General features: G+C 43.8%; 1 protein-coding gene across 2 annotated transcripts in view; it reads left to right on the plus strand.

Annotated features, from left to right (window-relative positions):
• The window catches only part of Plpp4 (phospholipid phosphatase 4), a 126,342-nt gene that overhangs the window by 50,496 nt on the left and 48,713 nt on the right, over positions 1 to 27,133 (plus strand). For both annotated transcript variants that reach the window (XM_051193139.1, XM_051193138.1), the window contains exons 2-5: positions 1,178 to 1,286; positions 7,861 to 7,951; positions 12,758 to 12,821; positions 14,707 to 14,831. In XM_051193139.1, the coding sequence (XP_051049096.1) occupies positions 1,178 to 1,286; positions 7,861 to 7,951; positions 12,758 to 12,821; positions 14,707 to 14,831 (389 nt within the window). The remainder of the gene's footprint in view (positions 1 to 1,177; positions 1,287 to 7,860; positions 7,952 to 12,757; positions 12,822 to 14,706; positions 14,832 to 27,133) is intronic.

Genomic DNA, 27,133 nt, shown 5'->3' on the forward strand with positions numbered 1-27,133 from the left:
GGATGGCTGTGGGTAGACCAAAGCTACTAGGTACCCTAAAAATTCCTGGAGGAGAACAAAGTTGCCCTCCTCTTCTTTCTAGCTGCCACCCCAGCCTCCTCATCTTGGCTCACAATACCCCAAACTAGAAGCCACTCCGACCTGCCCACCTGCGTATCCTCCCATGTGTCCTCCAACCGCTTTTCAGACACCTCTTCCTGCGGTGTTTGGATACCCCTGGCCACTCTCTTGCCCTCATTCCTCTGCTCATCTCCAAGTCCCGTACATCACATCGCCAGGGCAGCACCACTTTGAATGGTACTTCCCATCCTATTAGATCAGGTTCAATAGCCTAGCCGTGGAAGACTGTGTGTGACCTTCTGACACTCTGACTCCTAGCTATTCATGCACCAAATCATTCTAAATTAGGTTTAGGTGGAGATGGGGCTTGAGAGGCTAGACAGAGGCCAATGGCTGAAATCTGAAAATTCATATTGGTAAACTCATATTGCCCATCTCCCACACCCCAACTATTTCCCCTTTCATGATTGATTTTTGTTGTCCAACTAATGAAGATATAACCAAGGCTGGGGAATGTGGTGGTTCCCATGGCAGGGGCAGGTTCTCAGAGGATGAGAGGATGAAGATGAAAGATGCCTAGAGCCCATTAGCAGATCTAAAACATCCCATCACCGTGTCTCTTCATCCTTCCTCTGCTCCCTAGTGGAGGAAGTGGCAGCCACATGTCTTTATCTGGAGGGAGGGCAGGAAACTTCCAGTCCCCTGGGTAGGTCAAGGGAGCCTGCTGAGTCTCTGTCCACTCCCGTCTCAGACCCATTTTGTCCTCAGAAGCTGTGCTGCTGGCCTGGCCTTGACCCTTCATGAGCCCTTGTGTGGCACTTGAGCTTTCAGCTCACATTAGGAGCCTGAGTTCTTGGAGTCTTTGTAAAACAGTTACAAAGCTGTTTCCTTAGCAAAATGAGTCCTTGCTTCCAGGGGTGACAGAGGACTCTACAGTCTCAGTGTCTCTTTGGCTTTGTCCAGTTGGACCTGGCTGAGAACCATCACTGGGGGACTGTTTCTACCCCTCCCAGAAGTCTGGAAGATTCTCCTAAGGGTATGCAGAAGTGGCCTCCCAGGGTCTGTCCACAGCAGCTGAATGCTCAGCTTTCATGTCCTTTTCTTTGTTTTGTTTCAGTTTTACAGAGTTTTTGGATCCATTCCAGAGAGTCATCCAGCCGGAAGAGATCTGGCTCTATAAAAATCCATTGGTGCAGTCAGACAACATACCTACGCGCCTCATGTTTGTAAGTACCGTGCTTTAGTGGCTCATATGCTCACTATCCAGACTACAAGCCAAATGGGCTTTGATCTTCACTGTTCCAACCCCTGTTGAGGACAGTAGTCAACTTTAAATCAAGAGCAACATAGCCTGTCCTTCCATATCAAGATGGACACTGGTTGCTTACTTGAGAAATTGTGATTGTTTAATACTTTGGAAGAAGAAAAGACTTGCTCACCCAAGTTATATTGAGTGTTTCCACATAGTGACAGAGTAGTAAAGGCAGACAGGAAGCTAGTGACAAGAATTCCCTGTCCCTTCTCCTTGTAGGATAAGCCTGGAAATCAATGTAGGGAGCTTTGTTAACCATGTGTCTAGTTTGGCCTGGGCAGTTGTTGACCACTGACAAGATGACTCTGTGGTAGCCTGGGGAGTGTGGCTCATTGGGTGAAGTATTTGCCGCATGTGAGGACCGGAGTTCAGATACCCTGAACCCATGTAAATGCTGATGTGGCGACCAGCCTGTAATCCTAGCACATGGAGGGCAGAAACAAGCAATCCTCAGCAAGCATGGAAGCTAGTCTAGGCAAACCAGTGTGTTCTAGGTTCAAGTATGGGACCCTGCCTCAGTATATACGGCGATGTACCATTGAGGATGAGGAAGACATCCAACTTCAACTAGAGACCTCTAGACATGCTATACACACATATGTGTATACCTCCCCACACACACCAACATAAATATGCATGTGTATGTCACATACAAAATCAAAAAGCCTACCTCGTATGCTAATCACTAGATGTTGTCTGTGCCTCCTAGAATGAAGGAACAAACACTCAAGAGCTGGTGGATATAGAGATTATTTTTACCTCCTTCTCTTACCACGTGGCAATTATAGTCTTTTACCATTCCTTTCCTATGTGCCAGGGCCTTCTGGAAAGGATACCTCATATAGTCCAAGCCTGTGTTAGAGAGGATGGGTTCATTACTAGCCAAAGCTTTCAGGATCAGAAGTGCCTTCCAGAGAGGTGAGGGAATTTCCCTGAAGCCACACAGGCTGGTGAGTGACAATGTCTGATCCAAGTAATCCGACTCTGGAGGTCAATGACCACCTTGAGACTGCATTGGATGTTCCAGAGCATCAGGAACTCCTTACTGATGCTCAGCCGCTCTTGGAACATTGCCACTGAGCTGTTAAGTAACAAAAGAAGCAATCATATATTCCCTCCACCAGAAACAATAGCAAAACTTTCAGATGGGCTGCCTAGTGGCTTGAAGGCGATTCCTGTTGACCCACCATTGTGCCTGTGCTTCTGGGGATTACAGTTACTATTCCAGAACATTCACAATACACATGAGAGTATTCGGAAAAAAAACCCTTGAATTCACATAGGAAAACTTTAAATAACTATGGTTAGAAAGGTATTCATATCTGCAAATGGAAATGCCTTCTATACTGCATGAGCATTCAGGTGTTATTACAGTTGCTTTTAATAATTACTTTTCAGCTTGGAAAATAAAATAGATTTCTGTAAATCTTAGACAAAGTGAACTATTAAGGTTGGTTGGCAGTAAGGCATAACAAATACTCACATATTACAATAAGATCTTTTTCCAATTCCATCCTAACTCAATAAATCCTAGATATGAAGGAACCAGTGTGTGGCTAATGATTTCATAGCACAATTAGGGGAAAACATCTGTTTATCACTCAGACCCATTCTTCCCAGGGTTTTACATTTCATGTGCTGTAAATGCAATTTGGAGATGAATGTTCATATGGGACATTGAGAGAAATGTGTGGCACTGGCCTAGATTTATGAACAATGGATTGTTTTGAAGACTAGATGCAGATGCCACAAATATTCTGGCTACAGACACAAGTGGGGTGAAACAATTTGCTTAGTGCCAGTGGTTTGGGTGAGATGCAGAAAGGCCCTTCAGTGCTGTGAGTTTTGGAGAATAAACATGCGTTTGCCTCTTTGCACACTGACACACCCTCTATCCTTGTAAGGAAACAAGTTCAGCCTTTTACTTGGTTGATACTGGTTGATGAAGCACGTTCATTTGGCTACAGGAGTCAGTGCAGTCCACAAGGGCAACAGGAAAGCAGGCAACTGTTAGAAGCTAGAACAGTCCCTCTCAGAACACTGAGAAGCCCTGATACTCTGATGCCACCATTTGGATTTAGGTAAGATGGAGAGGTGGTGCCATCATGTGACACATAGAAAATGCAGACATTAAAGTCCTCCAAAGTGGGAGATCAAAGCCATGTAGGCCCATTGAGTCAGAGTTTATTGGGCGGGGGAGGTATCTATAAGGTGAGGGGGCAGAGGAGGCAGGGAAGGCCAGATGGTGGATGCCTTCAGATTAATGATTATTATTGTTATTCCTCACACCCAGGCAGTGATAAAGTATCTGCTGTGGGCCAAGTCCAGGACTGGGCAGTAGAGATGCAGGGCTGAGTACCACGTGGCTTCTGTTTTAGCTCAGACACAGTCATCAACTGGGCAGTTAAGCACTGCTGGGAAACCCCTTGAAGAGCAGCTTGGCCTCAAATGGGAGACTGAGAAGAGCATCCGCACACATTTTCCCCTTGTCTTTCAAGGAAACACCCAACTCGTTTTCTTTGTCTCTTCTGGTTGTGTCCAGAACTCACCTGATTTCATTTCCCAGAATCTTCCTGTCACTGTGATAATGTGCTAGGATGGTTTCCTATTCTGGGATGCTTTTAAGGAGGATAGGAACTAGTCTGTTCAGGGAGAGGATGGAAGGGGAGAGACATACTTTGCTGGTGATAGACAGTTTAATTTGTACTCTCTTTTTAAGTCTTTGATGGCCCTTCCTTTGGTGACAGATTGCTATTGTTTACCCAAAGCAGGGCCTTTTCTGGGTGTCTGTGTGTGTTTGAGTTGTCTTTAAAAATGCTTCCCCACCCACTTTTATGTAAAGTGCCAGAGCTGTAGGCACTTTGGCCCTGTGTTGTGATGTGAGTGAGCCTTGGTGTCCTCCTCACCAGCTAGAATCCTGACATTGGGATGTTTTGAACTGTAATTCTTCACTGTTAAACTTTCCTGCTGTGGTCATACCCCCCCCCCCCGCCTTTCCTTTACAGATAAGCTGCTCCAAGCCTGGCCTTTCCTAGATACATCTGGGATAGTCTAGTGCTCTGCAGCAGTATTGAGGAGGACCCTATTTCTAGATGGAATAGCATCTGGACACTGAGGGCATTCATTTCCTATGTGATATTCACTGGTGGGTATACAAGATGGGAATCCACTTGAAGACAGTGCTCATATATTGCTTGGGCAAGATGCCTGGGAAGTTCTGTTCTTTCAGGCTTTCAACCTTCTTCCTTTGACCAGTATTCTCTACTCGGGTCAGGTGGGTTCTTGTGGTTCACACTTCAATCTCGTATGAGATTCTTGTACTCCATGGTATACTCTGGATACATGTTATGTTCATTTGGGGATATGGTGGAGCGTCAGGTAACAGACGGGTAGGGAATGGTAAATATAGATGTATCTCTGCTCTGTGTTGGGCTCTCTGCTCCCTATGAACTTACATCTTAAAGCAGAAGCAGGAAAGGAATGATGTGTAGCTTTCCAAACCACAAAACCCTTCCAGCACACCACCAAAGCTTTCCCAGATGTTGCTCTCAGCTGGGAACAAGTATTCAAATGCATGAGACTACCATAGCACAGTGCTTCCCAACCTGTGGATCGTGACAATTGGAAGTCATGTATTTCTGACTGCCTTAGGAACCTCCAACCATATATTTATTTTCATTGTTGCTTTATAACTGTAATTTTGCCACTGAGTGGTATCTCAGTTCTTAAGACCATCAAAATATGGACCCACAAGTTGAGGACTACTGATACAGGACATTTATCCAAACCACTGTACGTGGCCAGGACAAGGGCATGAGACTAGTGCCCCCAGTGTTGCTAGGACATAGGAGAGATCACGTCCTGCAGTTATCCACAGATACTTCTGTTAGGAGACAGTACTTGGCACTCTGTCAGGTTGGAGTCCTTTTCTTGAGCTCTTGAAGTGAGGAAACTGAACTGTCTCTGCCCCCCACCCTGTGCTTAGTACTAGCTTAGTAAGTAGGTGATTGGTGGTCATAAATATGATCCCAAATAGCACCTACTTGGGAAAGTTTCAGAATGGATACAATGAAGGTTTGTCTTGGCAGAGGCAGAAGGAAGGAGACCTAATTAACAACAAAAGAACTGTGTCAGAGAATGATGTTTAAAGAAAGTCCTTTGTCATCAGGCCCTAGTGACTCCCTAGCTCTCACTCTTGGCTGTGAGCCTGCATGTTTGTTACCTATCCCTTATTGGGCCAAAATGTCTTACTTTAAAATCCCCTTTACCAGCCTTTAGGGCCTTGTATTTTATTTGGAGTTTTATTTCTGCCTACACATGTGGGAGCATGTTGGTTAGGGTTGTCTCTTAACACTTTCTTCTGTTCTGTGTTATTCTATTGAGGCTTGACTTTTGTTGTTGTCTTTATAGGTCACTATTTGGTGAGTTGCCCTCTCCTCTTTGGGAACACCTGGCATGCACTATACCCAGGGCTTTAAGGGATGGGAAATAATTAAGCAGCTGAGCTTGACACTTACATTTGGAGTAAAAAAGGATTCTTGAGCCTTGACTGTGGTCTTGGCTGTTAGAAGGTGATACTCTGGGCATTGGTTTTCAGGATCTGAATGTTTAGACCTGTTTCTCAATTAGCATCATCAGGATCATTTGAATACTTGTTAAAAAATAAAAGCAAAATATGCTCCTTGGTTCCTACACTGGTCATACAAGTATATCAGCATGTCAGCAAGCTCTGAAGCTATTCAGATATGAGCAGTTGACTTCCAGGCACCATCATTTGTTTTTCAAAGCCCATGTCATCCAGAGCCATAACTAATGAAGGCACAACCCCTAACCAGTTAATACTTCTCATGGTCACAAAGCCATGATGACAAATAAGAAGTAAGGTCTTCTGGTGTCTCATAAGCTGTCTCTGAAGGCAGAAACCAAAGATGAGTCCCCAAAGTAATTGCTTGAAATGGAAAGAGCCTGTTCTGAAAGGTCATGGTCATATACATTTATGACTTTGTCCTATCAGGAAGCCCCTCTGTGAAAAGTGGCATCTCATCTGAGTACACTGAAGAATTCCTAAGTGGGAACATAAGGACTCCATAGTTACCAGCCCCTTCCCATCACTTACAGATTGATGCAGTGTTTGGTCCATCCAGTCACTTGTCCTGAGATGTTATGTATGAAGAACTAAGTAGATACCTTTCCTCCTGGTGGCCACAGTAGTTAAAGAAACTCCATAAGGGATGCAGAAAACTGACCTAAGAAGACCATGCTTGTAACTTATAATCTGTCTGTCCCCAGGGCTATCACCAAACACAAGAAGTTGTCTCAGAGCCATCATGGGCCCTAAATATTCCTAATACAGGAACTGCCTCATACAGTGCTTTTTAATGAGCCTGGTTGCATGTGGAACCCACCAGCTTAATTCCAGTGTGGATTTAGGTAGATGATACCTTAATTACTTTCCTTGTTGCTATAACCAAATAGCTGGCAAGTAGTAACTTAAGAAAGAACAAATTTATTTTGGCTTCTAGTCTAAGGGGATACAGACTACAATCATGGGGAAGTCATTTCAGTAGAATCCAGAGGTGGCTGGTCATATTGCATCCGAGTTAGGAAGCAAAGAGAGAAATGAGTGCTGGAATTCAGCCTCTTTCTGTTTGTCATTCTGTCTGGGACCGTATTCACAGAATGTACTACTCACAGTTAGATTGTGTTTTCCTACATGAATTAATCCAATCTAGAAACTCCATTATAAACATATCCAGAGGCTTGACTTCCAGGGGATTCTACATCTTGTGAAGCTGGAGGAAGAATTTGTACGAGTGGACTCACTTCTAACCAAGACAACACAACAACAACAAAAACAAAAAGATACTCAGTAGAAGAACTCCACAAGGGAACGAGTTAATTGACTCTTATTAAGAAGGCCTACCCTCACTGGGCATTGGTGGTGTACTCCTTTAATCCCAGCACTTGGGAGGCAGAGGCAGGTGGATCTCTATGAGTCCAAGGCCAGCCTGGTCTGCAGAGATAGTTCCAGGACAGTCTCCAAAGCAATACAGAGAAACCAAAACCAAACCAAAATAAACAAAACCCCCCAAAACAAAACAAAACAAGAAAACCAACCAACAAAACAAAACAAAGAAGGCCTGCCCTCTTATGTCTCACCTCCCCCCTCCCCACGCACACATAGGGGTGGAGTCCAGGGTTGACTGGTGCTGATGAACTATCATATATACACTATTCTTTACTCTTTAAAAAGCTCCCACTTTAAACGTGGCTCCTAGCAGTTACAAATCAATTAGAACATGCACTCAGACCTTCAGTTTCCCAAGTCCGTGATTTTGCTCCATATAGACAAGTTGCCCTCCTTTGTTTAAGGTCAATTCAGTAAGGTCCTTTAACTAGTGAGTTGAAGTTAACTGGAACTAATTATGAATTGCCACATCTGAAGCAAATCAGAGTCCTCATGAGGAATTATTTGTTGTTTCTTCCAGGCAATTTCTTTCCTCACACCCTTGGCTGTTATTTGTGTGGTGAAAATTATCCGGCGGACAGACAAGACTGAAATTAAGGAAGCCTTCTTAGGTAGAGTATTCACACTTCTTGCTTCAGGGACTGGGAATGATCTTAATTAGATAATCACATTTGAAAAAAAAAAACTCATTTACACCCAACTGATTTCTTTTCCTTTGGTCAAAATTAAACTCTGGAAAAATAAGACAAGTTAAGCTTAAAAGGTGTTGAATCAATGTGAAGTAAAGGACACTCACAAGTAGGGATTCTCAGAAGGTGCCCAGTGTACCTGCATGTGCATGGATCACACACACACACACACACACACACACACACACACACACGGGGGGGGGGGGGAGAATCCTACTGGGCTATTTTAGCAATCAAGGTAATTTAACCTAAGTCTAAATCTCTTATCTAGACCTTCATCCCCAATCTTGGGTTTCGTATACTCTGTGAACTTCCCATCCTCTGTGGTGGTGAGTCTGGAAACTGAGGTTCCTCACTATAGGATGTGTTTGTTAACTACTGGGCTTATTGACTTAAATCGTAGCATGACACTCCTCTCTTTTCTTAGGGAGGGAGTATGAATGAGGCAGAGTGTGTGTCTAAAGGATGAAGAATAGAGGCCAGTTTTATGTAACCAAGTTTTAGTTAAGTCTGTCTAGTTGAAAAGAATAATGTTACGTTTCCCTTTCAGATGAGCTCAAATAAATAATGGGTTTAAAGACAGAGCTAAAATAAGCAATCATGTCAACTCCAAGAAAAGGAGGGGTTATCAGAGCAGTTCTCCATGGGGCTGCAGTGGGGAACGAGCTGGAATGAATGTCAAGAGCTCATGACCAACTCTGTCTGAAATGAAATATACCTTCCCTCATGTCCTTCTACTTCCTGTCTCCTCTCCAGCCTGAATGTGGTTTCTTCTGCCCCAGTCCTTTGCTTCCTGTGGGCCATAGGCTCACAGCGGTGCATAGGCTCACAGCAGTGCATGGGCTCACAGTGGTGCATGGACTCACAATGATGCATGAACTCACAGTGGTGCATGGGCTCACAGCAGTGCATGGGCTCACAGCGGTGCATGGACTCACAATGATGCATGAACTCACAGTGGTGCATGGGCTCACAGCAGTGCATGGGCTCACAGCGGTGCATGAACTCACAATGATGCATGAACTCACAGTGGTGCATGGACTCACAGTGGTGCATGGGCTCACAGCAGTGCATGGCCTCACAGCGGTGCATGAACTCACAATGATGCATGAACTCACAGTGGTTCATGGACTCACAGTGGTGCATGGGCTCACAGCAGTGCATGGGCTCACAGCGGTGCATGGACTCACAATGATGCATGAACTCACAGTGGTGCATGGGCTCACAGTACTGCATGGGCTCACAGTGGTGCATGGACTCACAGTGACTCACAGCAGTGCTACTTTGTACTTACACATCTGACTGCTCAGCTCTGTTGGCCACCCCATATTTTCACTCTGCTTCTTGCTCCCAGTCTCCTAGTTGGAGACTTTGAGTCAGTTGTTTCTCCAGGCTGAAAGCAAAGCCTTCTTGACTCTGGCCTGCCTGTGATTACATGCTTGCTCTCTCAGGTCAGGTATGTGCTCCAGGATGCTGACCTGTAGACTGAGAGTTTGGTCACATAGCCTTGGCTTCTTTGGCTGTGATGACAAAAAGTTTTAAGCATTTTCATGGAGGGAGGGGCATTGGTACCTTACCATACCTGGCTTTAGTGACAGGGCAGTATTGGATGGCTATTACTGTGGTCCTTAGAGCATCCTATTGGGCACCCTCTTTGTTGGTTTGAGAATCCTTTCACTTCACTTTATATTGTAGTTTCTACCTCATATAGAGTCCCAAGATAAATGACTGTGGGAAAGAATGGCTGTCATGGTTATGGCTACAGTTTACTGCTGGCTATGGAATTGTGTTCCTGTGACATCTCTAAGCAGCCCTAGCTACCTCCTCTAGATATTTTCATTCCCAGCTAAATCTCCCTTAGGGTGATGCTTTAAAATTGAGCACCATACTCTGCCTCTTATACAGTAACTAAAAAGGAATCATTGGCTGTTCTGTTTGCCCAAATCAATGAGTTCCTGTCCAGAAAATGATGAAAAGCCAGCAGTGTGCACAGAGGTTGCAAACAACCCTGCTTTAGGAAGATTTGGAGGCAGGAAGGTCGACCTTAAACTTCAAAATCAGAAAACTAGATTTTTTTAAACCAAGCCTGGAATTCAGAACTCTTTCATGGAGCGGAGGTAAGTAGTCATGCCATTCTCTAGTGAGGGCATGTAGAAGATTTTAACCCAGGCACTTACACCCAAGCCCAAAGTGTTCCCCTTTGCTACATACAGACAAGAATGGCAGTGATTTCTCTGTGTAGCATCCAGCTTGTAGGTATTCAGGTTATAGAATAGCCAGGAACTCTGTTATGGAAAGACTAGAGTACTTGGCTGCTTAAAACTACAAAAAACAACAGGAAAGCTCTCAAATCCTCTGGCATGCCCATAACCCATCATACCCTCAAAACTAGCCCCTAGCAAGCCAACCTGTAGGACATGCCACTTTGAATTTCTTTATCAGCCAGTCTTGTTTGTGTTTCTGATCCATCAGTCAAAAATCGTACCATCAGATGCTGTGAAAACACCACATGGGTTCCAGCTATGGGGCTCTTGTTAGTGAGCAAGTCCTCTTGCCTGGGGCTGTGCTTTCTCCTGCCTTTGCATCCCTTCAGAGCCCAGCCTTCATTCTAGAGAATGAGGAACATTGGAATAGATACCTCATGAAAGGTCCCTGCATCAGCACCCTGTCATGTTGATGCCCTCTCATCACTACCCTGTCAAACTACCACTCAGATAAAAATTAATCAGTCCCATATGCTTCCAGAATGCTGAAGCAACTCCCACACTCCCAAATGTCATCACTCTAGCATCCCATCCTTCTCTGTCTCTTTCAGGCATTTGGATCATACAGTGCATTTGCTGGTATTTTCTACCTCACTTACCTCAAACCTTTGGAAAGACAGCACTATCTACAATCCCACTCAGCCCCAAGTGTGCATGGGGTGTATTGGGCTCTGGATCAATGGAGCTGTACATGAAGTCCACTAAGATGCATGTGGGACAATGAGAGATCAGCCAGTGATGCCTGCCCACAGATGGCTTATCTGCACTGAGGCCATGCTCCCAGGAGAGGAAGGAGTGCAGCTCCCCTAGAAAGCATAGCAGGGCCAGCCCTAACAGGGAAAAGCCCACCACTGTCACTTCTATGCGATCTCACAGTTGGTTTGTTGTCAGGACTCTCTGGGAGAATTCAGCCAAGACAGGGATAGGGGATTCTCTCTCTTCTGCAAAAGAGGCCTCTCACCTCTGCCCTGAGCTTGTGGGAGAGAAGGAGGCTGGCATTTCTGGCAGGAAAGATCTTCAAGTAAAGACTGTAGTCACTGGACCTGCCCACGTTCTCCACACTCAGAGCCAGTCTATACCCCAGGTTGCACATTTGACATTTTGATGACAGTACTGTGATACTGACTCACGTTTAGCTCTCCAACGGGGACCTGTGCCTTTTCCCACTCCATTCAAAAACATCCAGGAATGCTCCATCACCACTCATGTGTTTCCTTTTCCTTTTCATCCCAACCTTGACCATTCTTTCTGTTTCTTACAACCTGCTAAAAGCAGGTGGCGTTGTCTTCATCTCAGTCATGTGTGCCCTGGTGGCTATGATGGCTATGCCACAGCACTTTCTGCTTATAGAGTAACTCACCTATCTCCCTGATGATAACGAGTCACTGGAGGAAGGTCCTTCCCCAAAATGCCCCTCCACTGTGCCCATCTTACACGAGTCTCTGCTGGTATCGAGGAGTTAATATTTGCCAAAGAGAAATGGCAGCTTATGTGCTTTATTACTCAACAAAGAGAGGGCCTCTCTGAGTCTCTGTTGCTTATGTAAGACATTTATTTGACCTTCATCTTAGTGACAGTAATGACTGTACCTCTTCAGTCCTCTTAACACTCTGTAGGAGGGAGGGTCAAGGTTTTTGTACAAAAGGGTGCTGATTCATGTTGCAACCCCTTTTGTTTGGTCTGCCCCTTATCTAGCAGGTTTCCAGGATGCTTAGAGAAGGTCCCTGGGCTGTATATTTTAAAATAATGTATTCTAGAAGTTCTTGCTGGTTTAGATGACAAAAGTTACCTAGACTCCTAGTCTTCTTGGAAACAATGATGGACAGCTGTTGACAAGTGATGGGTCAGGGATGACAGAGACCTTGCGAGGCTGTCCTGCTGTTCAGAAGGATTCTGGCAGCTTCTCTGATTCAAATTATGTCTGAGGAGATTGGCAGGAGGAAATAAAAAAAAAAGTTACGTGTCTTTCTATGAGTAAAAGAAATTCTACACGCTGTTGCATTAAATCTGTTTATATCAGGCTATGAAGTGATGGATGGGCTTGTTTGTGAGGCTGAAAATTCTGGTCCAGAAGGAAAGATTTCATGCCATAAGAATGTGGCATTTTATGAGAGAGCCTCCATAGTCCTGCCCCAATTATATTTGCCCTAGCAACAAAGCTTCATTGTGTTTCTAACGTATTATTTAACAACTCTGTGGTCATAAACTAAGTGTAATTATAGGTGGCAATGATGATGATAGTTGCGATGAAAATGATTGTGATGGCTGATGGTCATAATGATGGTGATGGTTACAATGGTGATGGGTGATGATAGTGGTGATGATGATAATGGTGGTAATGGTGTGTTGATGGTGATGATGATAATGGTGTTAATGATGATGGTGGTAGTTATACTGATGATGATATTTTAATATGAGATCCAACTGGCTTTCCTCCCCCCTGTTTGTTGGTTTTGTTTTATAGCGGTGTCCTTGGCTCTTGCTTTGAATGGAGTCTGCACAAACACTATTAAATTAATAGTGGGAAGGTAAGTTCCAAGAGGAAACAAATGATGGTTTTTACTAGAAAGTTCATGTGTATGGGAACCATGGCCAGAGGACACTGGGTAGGACAGATTCTAAGATGTCCAATTTTCCCTTAAATTGTTGCCCTGCTGAAATTTCTGACCTTCAGTACAGATTGTTTCTTTCCTTTGAATTATGAACTCATTATTTTAGGATGAGTTCACCGGTAAGAGTGTCCACTGGCTGGCTGACCACACTATACTTGGCCAAAGCCTGCTATTGGCATTTTCACTGTTGTTCCAGCACCTGGCCAGCCTTATGTGCTTGTCAGTTTTGGCCTTTAACAAATTAATAAGATCACTTATGTATTGTTTTCTTTGAGATGAGATGTATAGGTTGGCATTTCAAACCTGGCTTTATGACACATTTTCCTTACTGCTCCTGAGAAATGATTTCTAGTTTCCATTTGTTTTCCCCCTCCTCTGGCTGCTTTGGTAGAGAGTCGGTCTCTGCAGAGATGAGAAGCCCAAAGGCCTCTCAATACTACAGCTCACTCGAGCTCTGACTACTACTCCTGGCCTTGAACAAATGAGATTCCATTTATAACCTCAGCATTTGTAAATTATAGGCATGGTACAGGTTGCTAGGCATCAAGGAGTGGAAAATGGGTAAATCTGGGCTAATGAAAGACTCTGTACTGGGATGACCCTCCAGATCCCTCTGTGCTTAGCTTGACTTGGGACCCAGATAAAGTGTTGATTCTAGGGCCTCACCCCTTAGGTTCTGGTTGAATAGGTGGACAACCACATTGGAGGAACTCTGCCTGGGTCTGAAAAGACAGCACAGGAGCAGGTCTGTTAGATCAGAGGCATCTTACCTAGATTCCAGAGCTAGGAGGCTTAGTGTATGAGTCTGTATATGATAGCCGTGACTCAGTGTGCAAGGGAGATGTGCTTACAGCATTAGCAAGCCTCACTCATGTTATACACATATATACAGAAATATTAGTAGATTTGCTGCAGAATAGTGAACCGGCACATAACCACACTAGAATCCTTATGTTAGTAGAACATTCCAACATGGGGCCAAATGTTGGGCACAGGATTCCATTTTCTGGGGCTCCCAGCTTGTGTTTGTCACTTACTGATCATGAGTGGTCATGGCAGGAGTGTCATCTCCTTTAGACCCCTGGTCCTGCCTTAAGGATTGTCATAGGCATTATATGGTGTGATGAATGTGCAGTGCCAGGCACTGTATCTACACTCAAGAATAAGTTAATGTTAGCTGTGGTTGCTCTGGAAGGCTTGGCTGCAGGGCCAGAGTCACACTTCTTCCCTCTAGAGATCTCTGTCTCACTCCTGCCTTAAGCCAGAGACACCAGCCTGGGTCTATGAACTCATACTGTGCAGCTGAATTGTCAAGTTTCCCAGCCAAGTTGAGATCCACTGCTTGAGGAAAGGCAACTGGCCACCAAAATTTGACATGTAGGGATGTCATGTCCTGGACTCTCAGAAACTGGAGGCAGGGTCTAGCTTGGTGTAGCAATAGATCAAGATAGGAAGTCCTTTCTCTTCTGCTGATACCATGCTTTGGTGTCCAGGAAGTCCCCCTACTTAATGTTCAAGACCTCACCTTTAGTCAGGTGTTGATTTCTCCCTTTTATAGATGTGGACTGGGAAAGGCTGAGACCTCCCTAAGGCTGTAAAACTGGCTCCAATTCAGATCTTTCTGCCCCCAAAGCCTGAGATTTCCCCCAGCAACTGTATTCGGGGTTTTCTAGGGAAACTCCTGTTGTGGATGACAGAAGGGGCTTGCAGAGGGGCGGGGGCTGTGAGGAGGAGGGATCTGCTTGGGGCTCATTGTGATGGCAGCGTTGTATATTGAAAATGTCCATGGTGTCTTTTGTAGACCTCGTCCCGATTTCTTTTACCGCTGCTTTCCAGATGGGGTGATGAACTCAGAGATGCACTGCACAGGTGACCCTGACCTGGTGTCCGAGGGCCGCAAAAGCTTCCCCAGCATCCATTCCTCCTGTAAGTTCAAGGCCAGGGCACTTTTGTCCACCTGCTCATTGTTTGGGCTGTTTAAATGAATGTCAACATGGTGCAGTTTTCTTCACTGTGGGGTGGGTGGCTGAGAAACATAATGTTCCGGGGGAGGTCATGAGGGCCAGAAGCCAAGGCTTTGGACTTTACATAATGTTGCATATGTTGCTTTTGTGAACTCGGAAGAATGTGGCATGTGACATTTCATCCCTGGATGGTGTGACTCAAGAATTTGACAGTGCAGAGGGAACTTACCAAGCTACTTGACACCGATGTTCAGCTCAGCATTGTGTCTAGTATTTTTTCAAATGAAGGTATTGTGTGTGGATAAATACATAGCATGTGTACATATACATAATGCATAAGAAAATGTGTATGTTCACATGCACCTAAATATATAGTTTCCCTGCAGATGCTGGAACCGGCATCAGCCTTCCCCACAGACTAGCCTGAGCCAGCAGCAGTATGGTATCGCAGAAAAAAACAGACCTATGAATTGTGACACATCCTGACTGTGCCAGGTCTCTGCTCTTTAATTTCACCTTTCTGAGCCTCAGGTCCCATTGTGTTTAATGGAAATAGGAATGCCTCTGTTCTCTGTAGGGGTGAGGATTAAAGTCAGAGATAAGGATTACTAACATTTCTGGAGTACCCTCCAATGCAGAAGGTGGTGGTTCATTGTTTTATTTAATCCCTCAAGTATAAGGCACTTGGGATCTGAACTTGTTACCAGCCTTCCCTGTTATTATCTGTTACTGGGGCTGGTGTTTTCATTCTTTTTTGAATGACTCAGGCACCAGGCATTGGTACCAGGAATCCAACGATAAATAAGACAAAATATAGCCCTGAAGTCCACGGGTGTAGCAAGCTGCCTTCGCTGTTGTGGCTCTTGGGATAATCGGACCCAGACTATGGCTGCAGGTGACTGGCAGCTTGGAATGGGAAAGGCTACTGTCAGAGTATGAAGTCCTTGGTTCCCCATACCTCTAACCATTATTGACTTTTGGCAAGACTCTTAATGGTATTTTTTTTTTCCAAATCCTGTGCTAAAGATGCCCCTTACCAGTTAGTGGCTAAATTGGGAAACATCAGAAAGCTTCTCTGTATGGACATTTTGCCCAGAGGTACTAGAAACTAGGGTCTGTCAATGAGCTTTGGGAGTGACAGACACTTTAAGGGGATCATTATCAGGCCTTGTTGTAGGACTTCACCCTTCCAGGTTTTGTTCTGGAAACACAAAACAATGAGGCTCAGGCAGGGTCAGCTACTCACCCAAGGAAGGCAGCCTCTGGCATATTGGTGTTTTGGACCTTTCCAAGATTTACAATGGAGTGTTCATATACCATGTTAGTTAAGTAAATGCCTTTTTTTTCTCTACAACTATGAATATCATGGTAAGTTGAATACTGTCCCTTTTCCCCTAAGTTAATCCAGGCTCTAGATCCTAGAACTTACAAGTATGACTTTATTTTTTTTAAGAGTTGTAGTTAATAATACCATACTGAATACTAGAAATTTGTCAACTTAATTCAGGAGTTCTCAACACACACACACACACACACACACACACACACACACTGACTACATAAGAAAATGGAGCCAGGCAGTGGTAGCACATGCCTTTAATCCTAGTACTTGGGAGGCAGAGGCAGGTGGATCCCTGTGAGTTTAAGTCCAGCCTGATCTACAGAGCAAGTTCCAGAATAACCAGGGCTACACAAAAGAAACCCTGTCTCAAAAAAGATCCCATCCCCCCCAAAAAAAGGAGGAAAGAAAAATAAAATGGATGTATTAAATAACTTGACTGCTGTAACTATTCTCTGCATGCTTTTTGCTTTAAAGAAACCTTAGTGTTTAATAACCAAAGGGGGGAAAAGCCCACAAGTTACAGATAAACTCTCGGATTTAGGGTATCTTCCAAACCAGTGATAGATGTTCTTATAGGAGACAGGCAGAGGAGGTTGGGGAGATGGGGAGAAGGCTAAATGAAGACACAGCGGGATGGAGTGCTGCAGACACATCCAGGGCTGTATCTTCCAGAGTGGGGAGATGCTGAAGAACTGGTTCTTCTGTAGAGCCTAGAGGAATTGTGGCCCTGCTGATGTCTTCATTTTCCATTTAGGAATTCTGGTCTCCAGAACTATAGAGGAATGAGTGTGTTATGTTACCAAATTTATGATAGCCTTTTTCAGCAGCCTAGGAAGCACATAAACCAGCCAGATCCAATGCCACAAGCACAAAAGAGTTGGCATTAGAGCCACCATACACTGCTTTGTAATGCCACTGAGGTGCCCATGGCAAGGACACAGTGATGGAAGAAAGTACGGCCAGAGGCTGTTTTGGGCTCCAGTAAGAACTCGAGAGTGCTTCTTTCTAACCTTGCTGTTCTCAAGTCACAGTTAATGTGGATGTATGTTTTGTGGTTATGTGCCAGCTGAAAGGATTCATGCTATATCAGGTTATTACGCCCCTATTGTCAAGGATTCCAAAGCTGTAATGTTATCAAGAATCAAGAATAGTATTTAAGGTAGGGGTCAACTCCTATAGATTCCCCATCTATTTTATTGTAGGTAGGTTCACTCATGACTTCAGCCTTTGATGTTGTGTTGTTTCTTGTGTATGTGTATATTGTGTATCTATGTGTGTGTGCATGTGCGTGTGTGTGTGTGTGTGTGTGTGTTGCATGTATGGAGGCTAAAGGTTGACATGCGGTACCTTCCTTGATTGTTCTCTACCTTATGCTTTGAGATGGGGTCTCTCATTGAACCTGGAGCTCAGTGATTGGGCTAGGCTGGTTGACTTGCAAGCTTCAGAGATCCATCCTTCTCTGCCTTGCTGGTCTGGCATTCCATATGCATTACCCATAATACCCAGCTTTCCTTTTTCTAAAATGTGGACCTGGGCATCCTAACTCAGCTTCTCTTGCATGGCAGGCACCTTACTAATTGAGCCATCTCCTTATCGTTATGCTTCTTGAGGTTTGTTCTGTCTACCCCCACCCCACCCCCACAAAGACTTACTGCTAATGCTGAGTTCTAAAGGGCTTGAAATTTTAACATCACCAGGAAGTGAAACCTTTCCTAAAATAGAAAATCTTAATCCTGGCTTTTCAAATATTTGACTGAGAACCATAGCACACGTTGGTGTCTGCTGGTGCATTTGAAATTGAGTAGGAAGTAGCTCTCACGTGCATACCTCAAGCTGGCAGACTATGGATCTCAGATATTAGTGGCTGAGCCTTAAAGAAATGTTTATTTTAGATGTGCGTTCTCTCTTCCTCCACCAAAACCTGGCTTTCTCACAGACTTCCTCTGGCTGCCTGCCTTGCAGGTGTGTGGCTGCCAGGGATCTGTGCTTGACAGGCTTTTGGGCAGGAGCTGTTATACCTCTTGCCTCATGTTCCTTAAGACATTGACATGTGCTCTTGTTGGCAGACATGATGATGTCTATCACAGCCTCTGGGTTTTGATGATGTTGTTTGCATCTGTGCTCTTTCACCTACTTGTGACAATGTTAACTTGAAGGCAGCTGCCTTATCCTGAGAAACCCATCAGTGCTGTGCCCTGGGTTTCTTATTGTCACTCTTAGGACACCTCATGATTGGTGTGACTTTTTGCTCCTCAGAAGGGATGACCTCAATGGACCCTCATTTTGTTACAAATGTCCATGTCCCTCACAAGATCAATTTTCTAGTCTAGACTTGAATGGCTGAATGAGGTGGATCCCAGGCTAAAGTGACATGGGTGGAGCTCTTCTATTCACAGATCGCTGGTAGCTAGATATAATCCATATTTTCATATTATCCTGTAGAACACTTGGTTTTTCTTCAAACTTTAAGAACAGATATCGATTTGTTTGGGAAACAAAAGAGATTGGTCTGAATCTCCCTTGAGTAGCTGAATGGCTCTAGTGTGGTGTGTTCATTCATGCAGCAAAGACCCATAGCAGCATTCTGAGGAAGTTTGCTCTGTGAGACAGCCCAAGTATCCTTGACTGGAAGAGCAGGGACCACAACTGCACAGAGCAAGTGGCTTTAAACTTAGGATTTAAAGAAGTGTTAACACTGTACCTTCCCCAGGGGCTGAATATGAGGACAAGGATTTGTCTCATTTTGATTGGGTAACATTTCAGCTTCTGGGAGAGAATCTGTAATGAGGGTGAAATTGGAGATAACAAATCATGGTCCTGCCAAGCTGTAAAGAACCTCTGTCCTGCACAAATGGTGGGAGCCAAGAATTCCTTCCCACCCCTGGTGAGAACCGCTGCATCTAGGTGTCAGCATGCTAGCCACTTCCAGCCACTGCTCCTATCTATAGTCACTGTGTACTGGAACATGGAGATACCCATTGGTCTACGTGTCCTCTGTGGTGGCTTTCAGTCTACAGTGGAAGAGCTAAGTAGCTCGCTGTGAAAGGGACATAGGGCCTATGGAACTATAGTTATGGTCTGCCCTTTGTGGAGAAAGATCAGCAGTCTTGCTGGTACCAAAACTGCAAAGCAACAGTATCACAAAACATCACTAAGACGGGATACCTACAATTGCAGAAAAGTGTAGGCGGACCAGAGGAATCATGGGATTAAGGGTAGTCTAGACTACATTGCAAAACTCTGGTCTTAAGCCAGCTGGACTGGTTAGGTTTGTTGTTGTTGTCAATGTAACACAAGCTAGGGTCATCTGGGAAGAGGGAACCTCATCTGAGGAAATGCCTCTACAAGACTGTCTTGTAGAGAAGTCTATGGGGCATTTTCTTGACTAATGATAGATGTGAGAGGGCCCAGCCCTCTGTGGCCAGTGCCGCCCCTGGGCTTGTGGTCCTGGGTGCTGTAAGAAAATGGGACTGAGTAAGCCATGAGGAACAAACCAGTAAGCAGCACTCCTCCATGGCTTCTGATTCAGTTCCTGTCTCCAGGATCCTGCCACGGGTTTCTTCCCTGACTTCCCTCAGTGATGGACTGTGATGTGGAAGTATAAGCCAACTAAACTGATTCTTCTCCAGGTTACTTTCAGTCATGGTGTTTATCACAGCAATAAAAAGCAAACTAGGACACCAGCCAACCCACTAAACAAACCACTGAAATAAGACCAGGGCACTCAAAATGCTCACATGGATGTTCTAGTTTGTTTGTTTGTTTAAATGGCACTGGGGATGGAACCCATGGCCTCAGTATTGTCAAGCAAGTGCTGTTCTACTGATTTGCATTTCCAGCACTGGAAGTCTCACTTTTAAACAACTCTGGCACTAAATAAAATAGGACAGCTGTTGCTTATGGAATACATTTTTATGGCAGAGAAGGTATAAAAGCATATCAATTATAATTGACTTTATGAGCCCTTTGTGTTTTGTGGGTACTGGGCTGAGCACTGGGTGGAGAAGGCAAGGGCAAACTTGACTGTGTTCTTCTTGAATGTAAGGGCAAACACTAGTGTTGGGATGCCATGTGATGAGAACGAGGGACCTAGAAAGGCAATCTGGGCACAGGGACAGCCTACAGGAGGGAATCTTTCATGGTTTCTCACTAGAGAGTAATGTGAGTAACCCATCTTGAGTTTTTATGATCTTAGTGTGAAGTTCAGGTTAGCAGTCATTTCCATGAGGATCTCCAGGTGGCAGTGTGCCTGAGATGTGTGTGATGGAGGTGCTTTCCTTGTCCTGTATTGGGGGTTGAGGCTGTAGCTCAGTTGGTATCCGTGTTTGCCTAGCACACACAAGGATTGGTGCTGAATTGAGTGCAGGGGTGCATGCCTGCAAAGCGCAGCAATCAGGAGGTAGAGGCAGGCGTTCAAGGCCATCCAAAGCTCCACAGGACATTCAAGGCTAGCCTGAGCCGCATGAGATCCTGCCTTAAGGTGAGAATAGTTAACTTTTACTTTTTTTCTCCCCCTTTGTGACTTCTTAAGGATCCATTCTCTATCACTGGTCATCTGAAACTTCACAATGACACAGCCCACTGAACTTCTTTTTCTGTATTTATTGTCCTGGTCACTGGATGTGTCTTTTTAATTGGGAATTTTGCCACTCCTATTTCTATACCTCCTGTTTCTTTTCTAGGTCTATATGGGCAGATATTGAGTTATTCTGTCATTATCTTTTTTTCCTGTTGTCTGTCTTTTGTTTGCTTTATAAGGACCTCTTGGAGATGTAAAAATTCTATAGAATTGACATTATTTTTCTATTTTTAATTTCTAAGAGCTTTCTCAAACTTTGGATTTTTAACAGATTTAATACCTTGTTCTTTTTCTTACAGATGGGATAACCCTTATCTCTCTGTGTCTGTGAATTTTGCCTTGCCTCCTCTGTCCTCACACGCTGCTTTGTTCAAATACCTGGTACTCTAACTTAAGGATGGATGGCTAAAGCTACACAGACAGGGCACATTAACTGGTCTTTGTTGTCGCCACTGACTGGGGGAAGGGGAGCTGAGCTCAGTCATGGGCCCTCCTTGCTAGCATTGGGCCTTCACCCCAAGTCTGTTGGATCCTCAGGTAAGGCTCCCCAGTTTCTTCCAGAGGTATGAATCAGAGCTCTGGGTGCTATGCAAGAGGCCTTGGTGCTCCTTAGGTTATCCACTAGACTTTTGTCGGTAACCCTGTTTTCAGCCTGGTTTACTCCATGGGATCCTCTACTTCCCTTGTTTCCCCCAAAGCTTCTAGAACCAGATTGTGGGTGGCTTCTGAGCTTTACAGGATGGAGAGTGAGAGACTTGGCCTCTCCTTGCAGGGACTCTCTGATTACCTGTTTCTGAAGTCCTGGCTCATCTGACTTTCATTGTAGCTGATGCCTCTACAAAGTTTGCAGGGTCCTGTGGGTTGAAAGGGCTGCTTTCTATCCTTGCTGTCTCTATAGGCAGGAAGAGTGGCCTGTCTTCAGCCTGGTAAATCAGCAGCTGTGTTTCTTTTCTCTTCTCTCTGCAGTGGGGTGGAGTTCAGGCACTGCCAGATGGAATCCACATTCTGTTTGGACTTTTCCAGAGACACAGAACCAATAGGATGTCCTTCTGTCCCCTTTCTCAAGACATGTATTTAAGGAATTGACTTATAAGACAGTAGGGCTGGCAAGTCTAACTAGGGCAGGCTGGCAGGTTAGAACTTCAAGGAAAAGTTCATGTTACCATCTTGAATCCAAAATACATTGGGCAGATCATCAAGGTGGGATACTCAGGCAAGATTTCTATGTGGCACTGATTATTTTTTGTTTTTTTAAATAACAGTATCCTGTAGCCCAGGCTGACCTCAAACCCAGGCAGAGTATGTGGGTGCATGTGTGCATATTACCTATGTGTGCATGTATACATGTATAGCCATAGGCAACTCTGCTGATCCTCCTGTCTCTACCTCAGAAGTTCTGGCATTATAGGAAGGCCCCATTTTATCTGGTTTATAAAGTGCTGAGCATCAAACCCATGGCTTTGTGTATGACCACTGAGCTCCATGTTCCATGCTAGAAACTGAAGCCAGATGTTCACACATGGTAGACAAATGACCTAACCCTGAGCTGTGTTCTCAGCCCTCTATGTGACATTTCTGAAGACAAATTCTTTCTTATTGAGGAAAGCTCAATCTTCCCTATAAGGTTTACAGCTGATGTGATGAAGCCCACTAACTGTGCAATGTGAGATCCGAATGTTTAAAGTCAGCTGACTGTAAAACTGTCACTTGGGGCACAGCAATGTTAGAGTGGGTTGGATCAAGCCACTGGCATCTGTAATGAGCCACATTGATAGAAAGTTAGCCACCATTCTGTTTCCCCACTTCTCTACCATTCTGAAGTCAGAAGCATCACCACGATGCTCAGATGCCTTTGGCATAGATGATCCGTTTGTTGTTAGGTTCTTGTTCAGCCTCGATGGTGTTTCTGAAAGCCAAGTCCTTGAAAGCAGAGTCTACACCAGTGTGTCTGTCTTCCTGAGCTCAGCATCTGGGTATTTGCTCTTGGCAATGGAATCTAAATAGGTTTTAGCTACAGCTTGGCAAATTATCTGAAGATCTCATCTATGTCAGGTTGAACTCCATCAAGCATGAATATTCAGTATCATAAAGCAGCTGCCACTTAAGTGGCTAGGCTGGCTTCTGCGTGGAGAAAGAGGAACCATGGCAAGATTCATCTGTTGTGCCACCTTTGATGAAATGCCATTGCTACCACGCATTTCTGTGCATGGCCTGAGTCCCTGACAATCACTTCTTTATACTTCTTTTAAACGTTGAATAAAAGGGCATGGATTATGTTCAACCAAGACACATTGCGACGATTTAAGGTCACACAGTAGTGATTTGTCTTATAGTGTAAACAGTAAAGCTTCCAACCTTATTGTCATGATGAGGGACATAGCAGACATGTGGCACAAGCCCTTCATAGTTCTCTTCTCCCCTGCCTAATTTATTATCCTTTGTCCCAAGCTTCCAGAATTGGGGAGATTCTGAGGAGCGACTGCATTTATTTAGTCCTGTCTTTCTACTCATTGGAAGGACTGTCTCCATGCTGCATGTTTAGCTTTGAGCAGAATAATGTGTGGAGGGAGAGAAAGCTCAGGTCAGTGCTAGGAATTAAGTCCAGGGCGTCACGCATGCTCACACATGCTCACACCTATTAGGCAAGTATCTAACTCCCAGCATGACAAGCATCACACTATGGAGCAGTGTGTCTCCATCTGTTTTTATCATAGTCCTCCATCTCCTCCTGTGGAGCTATTACACTTACTCCTGCATCCCACAATGAAATGTTAATGCCATGGATTATGTCTATTTTAATGTACTTAAGAATAAAAGATCCCAGCATCACTATCATGTCAAGAGACATCAGCAAACTTGGTAAGAGTTCCCCACAGTTCCCCTTTGATGATGTTTTTCCCAAATGGCTGTAGTGTGTATGTAAGACTATTCATTTTTCCAAGAACCTATTTTCATTCCCCAAAGGGGTGGCATCTTTGTCAAGAATGTATATTCTCAGGCAGTCATTCCTAACTGGGTTGTTTTTCCCTCCACAGTGACATTTAACGATGTCTGGAGACATTTTTGATTGTCTAGTATGTATATATAATGTGTTTGTGCACATGTGTCTCTTGTGTCTGTCTATACAACAGTACTATGTGTCAGTACAGCATGTTTCTGTGTGTCTACTCATCTTTACATATGTGTGTCTGTGTGTGAGTCTATTTATGTATGTTGTATGCCTATGTGTATATCTGTGTGCTTTGTGCATATATGTGCACATGTGTATGTGTGTGTCTGTGTATCTATATCTGTGTCAGTGTTTCTTTGTGTGTATCTATATGTCTGTATATATGTGTCTGTGTATGTCAATGTGTCTGCGTTGTGTGTGCACATTGGTATGTCTGTATGTATGTGTGTCTCTGTGTCTATGTATGCCTGTGTAGTGGTGTGAATGTGTGTGTCTGTATCTGTCTACGTATCAGTGTGAATGTGTGTGTCTTTGTGCCAGTGTGAATCCATGTGTGTCTGTATATAGGGGGCGATGCTGCTGAGCATGCCACAGTGGCAGGAAAGTTTAACAGCAGTGGACTTTATGTCAGTCCAGTCCAGGCCAGTCCCGGCTGCCAAACTTGGCCTAGGGTATCTATGCAGGAAAGAAAGATGTTGGTTATTCATGTATTAAATTCACCCATTTCTCAAATCCCTGCTCTGAATAGATATAATATTTTAAATGGTTATCATTTAATTGATTCAAAATAATCTGTCTCAAATAATTGACTTGCTGTTGGATTTCTGTAAAGAAAAAAAAAGATCAAAGTCAGATTAATGGCTCCAATTGATTCCTTGCCTACCTGTCCACCTCCCTCCCTATTTTCTTCCCTTCCTCCTTCCTTCTCTCCCCCACTTTATTTAGTATTAACATTTTATCATAAAAGTTTTGCATATATTAAGTGAGAAGTGAGAGCCTGGAATCCCCATGTCCCAGGCACACCAGTCTGGCTTAACAATTTGACAGGCTTGAGAAGCTCCTAGGAGACTAGTAAAACTCCTGTGGTGTTATGAGGGTCTCCCGAGACCACTGACTAGATGGGGAAGACTTGCCCCAAATGTGGGTGCCATGGATGGGACAAGAGGGAAGCTGGAAGCCCACAGTCATAGCATTCTTTCTCTGCTTATTGACCACCATGATAAGAGCAGTTCCTCCTTGTAGTAACCAAGGAACAATAGAGCCAAGGACCTGTGAACAGGGAACTTCTGAAACTGTGAGCAGAGATACAGGCTTTCCTCTGCTTAAATGCTTTCTCTAGGGTATTGGTCATGATGATAAAAATCTGACCCATACTCTACTATTCTTCTTTCCTATTTTTACTTGGTTAATTTTGTTTTTCCTGTTGCTTCCCCATCCCACAGATAGAAGGTAACAATATTTTACTTTTTAGCTGTGTTAATGATTCATGCTTTGAAATGTGTAAGTTGGACCCAATCGGTCTTGACAGATGGATGTTGCAATGAAGAATACCTCTGGTGGCTGATGTTTCCTTTCTGTCTACTTCAGCCACTCCTCATCTCCTCGTGTCAGACACACACTCTTCAGCTCTCCTATACCTTCTTTCTTTCCCTTTTCTTTTATAAACTGCAGATTACCTTTGTCTGTTTAAACTTCATATATGGGACTCACACACCATGCTCTCTTCAGTGCATGGGAGCTTTTGATTTTCTAGTTCATCCAGCTGTAAATATCAATAATGTCACCCCACTGAGTATCACAAAGATGCTTCTCCATTCTATTTTGGTAGCATTGGGAATTTCTCCAGTTATAAATAAATCCTCCATAAATGTTTTTCTGTAGTTCTTTCTATTGATACCTGTTGTTATTTAAAAAAAAATACCTGTGAGCAGTACTTGTAGGTCAAAAGTTATCTGTTTTTAACATTAGAAGAAGCTGTTGACCCCTGTTCCTTAGTTTACCTTCCTGATGTCAATGCATGATAACTCCAGACTTTCCATATCACACTAACATTTGGTGTTATTAGCCTTTTTAATTTTACTCGTCTTGGTGTGTATTTCATGGTACCTCTTGCAGATTTACTTTGCGCTTCCCTGATGACTAATGATACTGTGTAGTCTCATCTTTTGCATGGTGACTGTTTACATATCTCCCTATTTGCATATAATCTGCTTAAGTTCATGTTCTCTATTTAAGGTTAGTTGGTAGTGTTTCCCATATTCTGTTTATAAGCTTTTCCCCTTCCACATTGGCCGGATAAATGTGTCATGATATTTTCTTCCATTGTAATGTAGGTACTTGTTTGCTCTTTAGTTTTCTTGATGGTTCAAACTCCATTTAGAATTTGGATAATCCTTTTCTTTAGGGTTATTACTGTGTACTGAGTAAAATTCACATTGCTACCCTGAAGTTGCAAAGATAACCTTCACCATTTCATATATAAAAAAGTTATTAATTGGGGCTGGAGAGGTGGCTTAATGGTTAAGAGTGATGGTTCCTAATGCCCACATCAAGGACCCTCCTGTAACTTCACCTTCGGGACATCTGATGCCCTCTTCTGACCTCTGTGGGCATGTGCACTTGTGTTGAACACATGACATGTACACATGTGAAGAATAAAAGGCAGTCTTTTAAAGAAAACTTTATGATTTTTGTTTTTAGTCAGCAGCTTTTCTCGAATCAGTTTTTATCCACAGTGTGAGATATTGAGATAACTTTTCAGCTTCCTTTTTGGAAAAGACTTCCATTTCTCCATAAGATTGCTTTAGAGCCTTTGCAAAAGCTAATCAAGTGTTAAAGTATGGGTCTGTTTCTGCACTGTGCATGCTGTCTGCAATTTTGTACTGTTCCCCTTAAGCTGATCTCACCCTACTGATTACTATAGCTGCACAATGCAGGTTGAAGTCAGGCGACTTGAGCCCTTCGTCTCTGTTCTTTTTATCAAGAGTGCCTTTGGCAATTACAAGCTCTTTCTTTTTCCACATTCTTCAGAATTGGTTCATATCTTTCTCCGAGGTCTGCCAGGGATGTGGTGGAGCTTGTGTAGCATCAATAGACTTCCCTGAGAGAGGGTAGATGTCTCTTCACTATCAAGTGTTCTGTTCCATCAATAGTCTATTTCTCCATTTATTATAACGATCTTTTATAGTCTTTGTTAGAAACATCTTGTGCATTTTCAAAGCTAGCCTTTGAAAATTTTTATTGAAATAAAATTTACTTATGAGACAGTTCAACCATTAAAATATTTTGTGGTATATGCTTATAGCTTGTAGTTTATAGTTCATTGGTAGGGATTTTATAGGTTCAGTCTCAGCCTAGAACATTTCTGTCATCCAAAAAAGACAGCCTGAAACT

The sequence above is a fragment of the Phodopus roborovskii genome, unplaced genomic scaffold (genome assembly GCF_943737965.1).
Source record: "Phodopus roborovskii unplaced genomic scaffold, PHOROB, whole genome shotgun sequence".
NCBI lineage: Eukaryota > Metazoa > Chordata > Mammalia > Rodentia > Cricetidae > Phodopus > Phodopus roborovskii.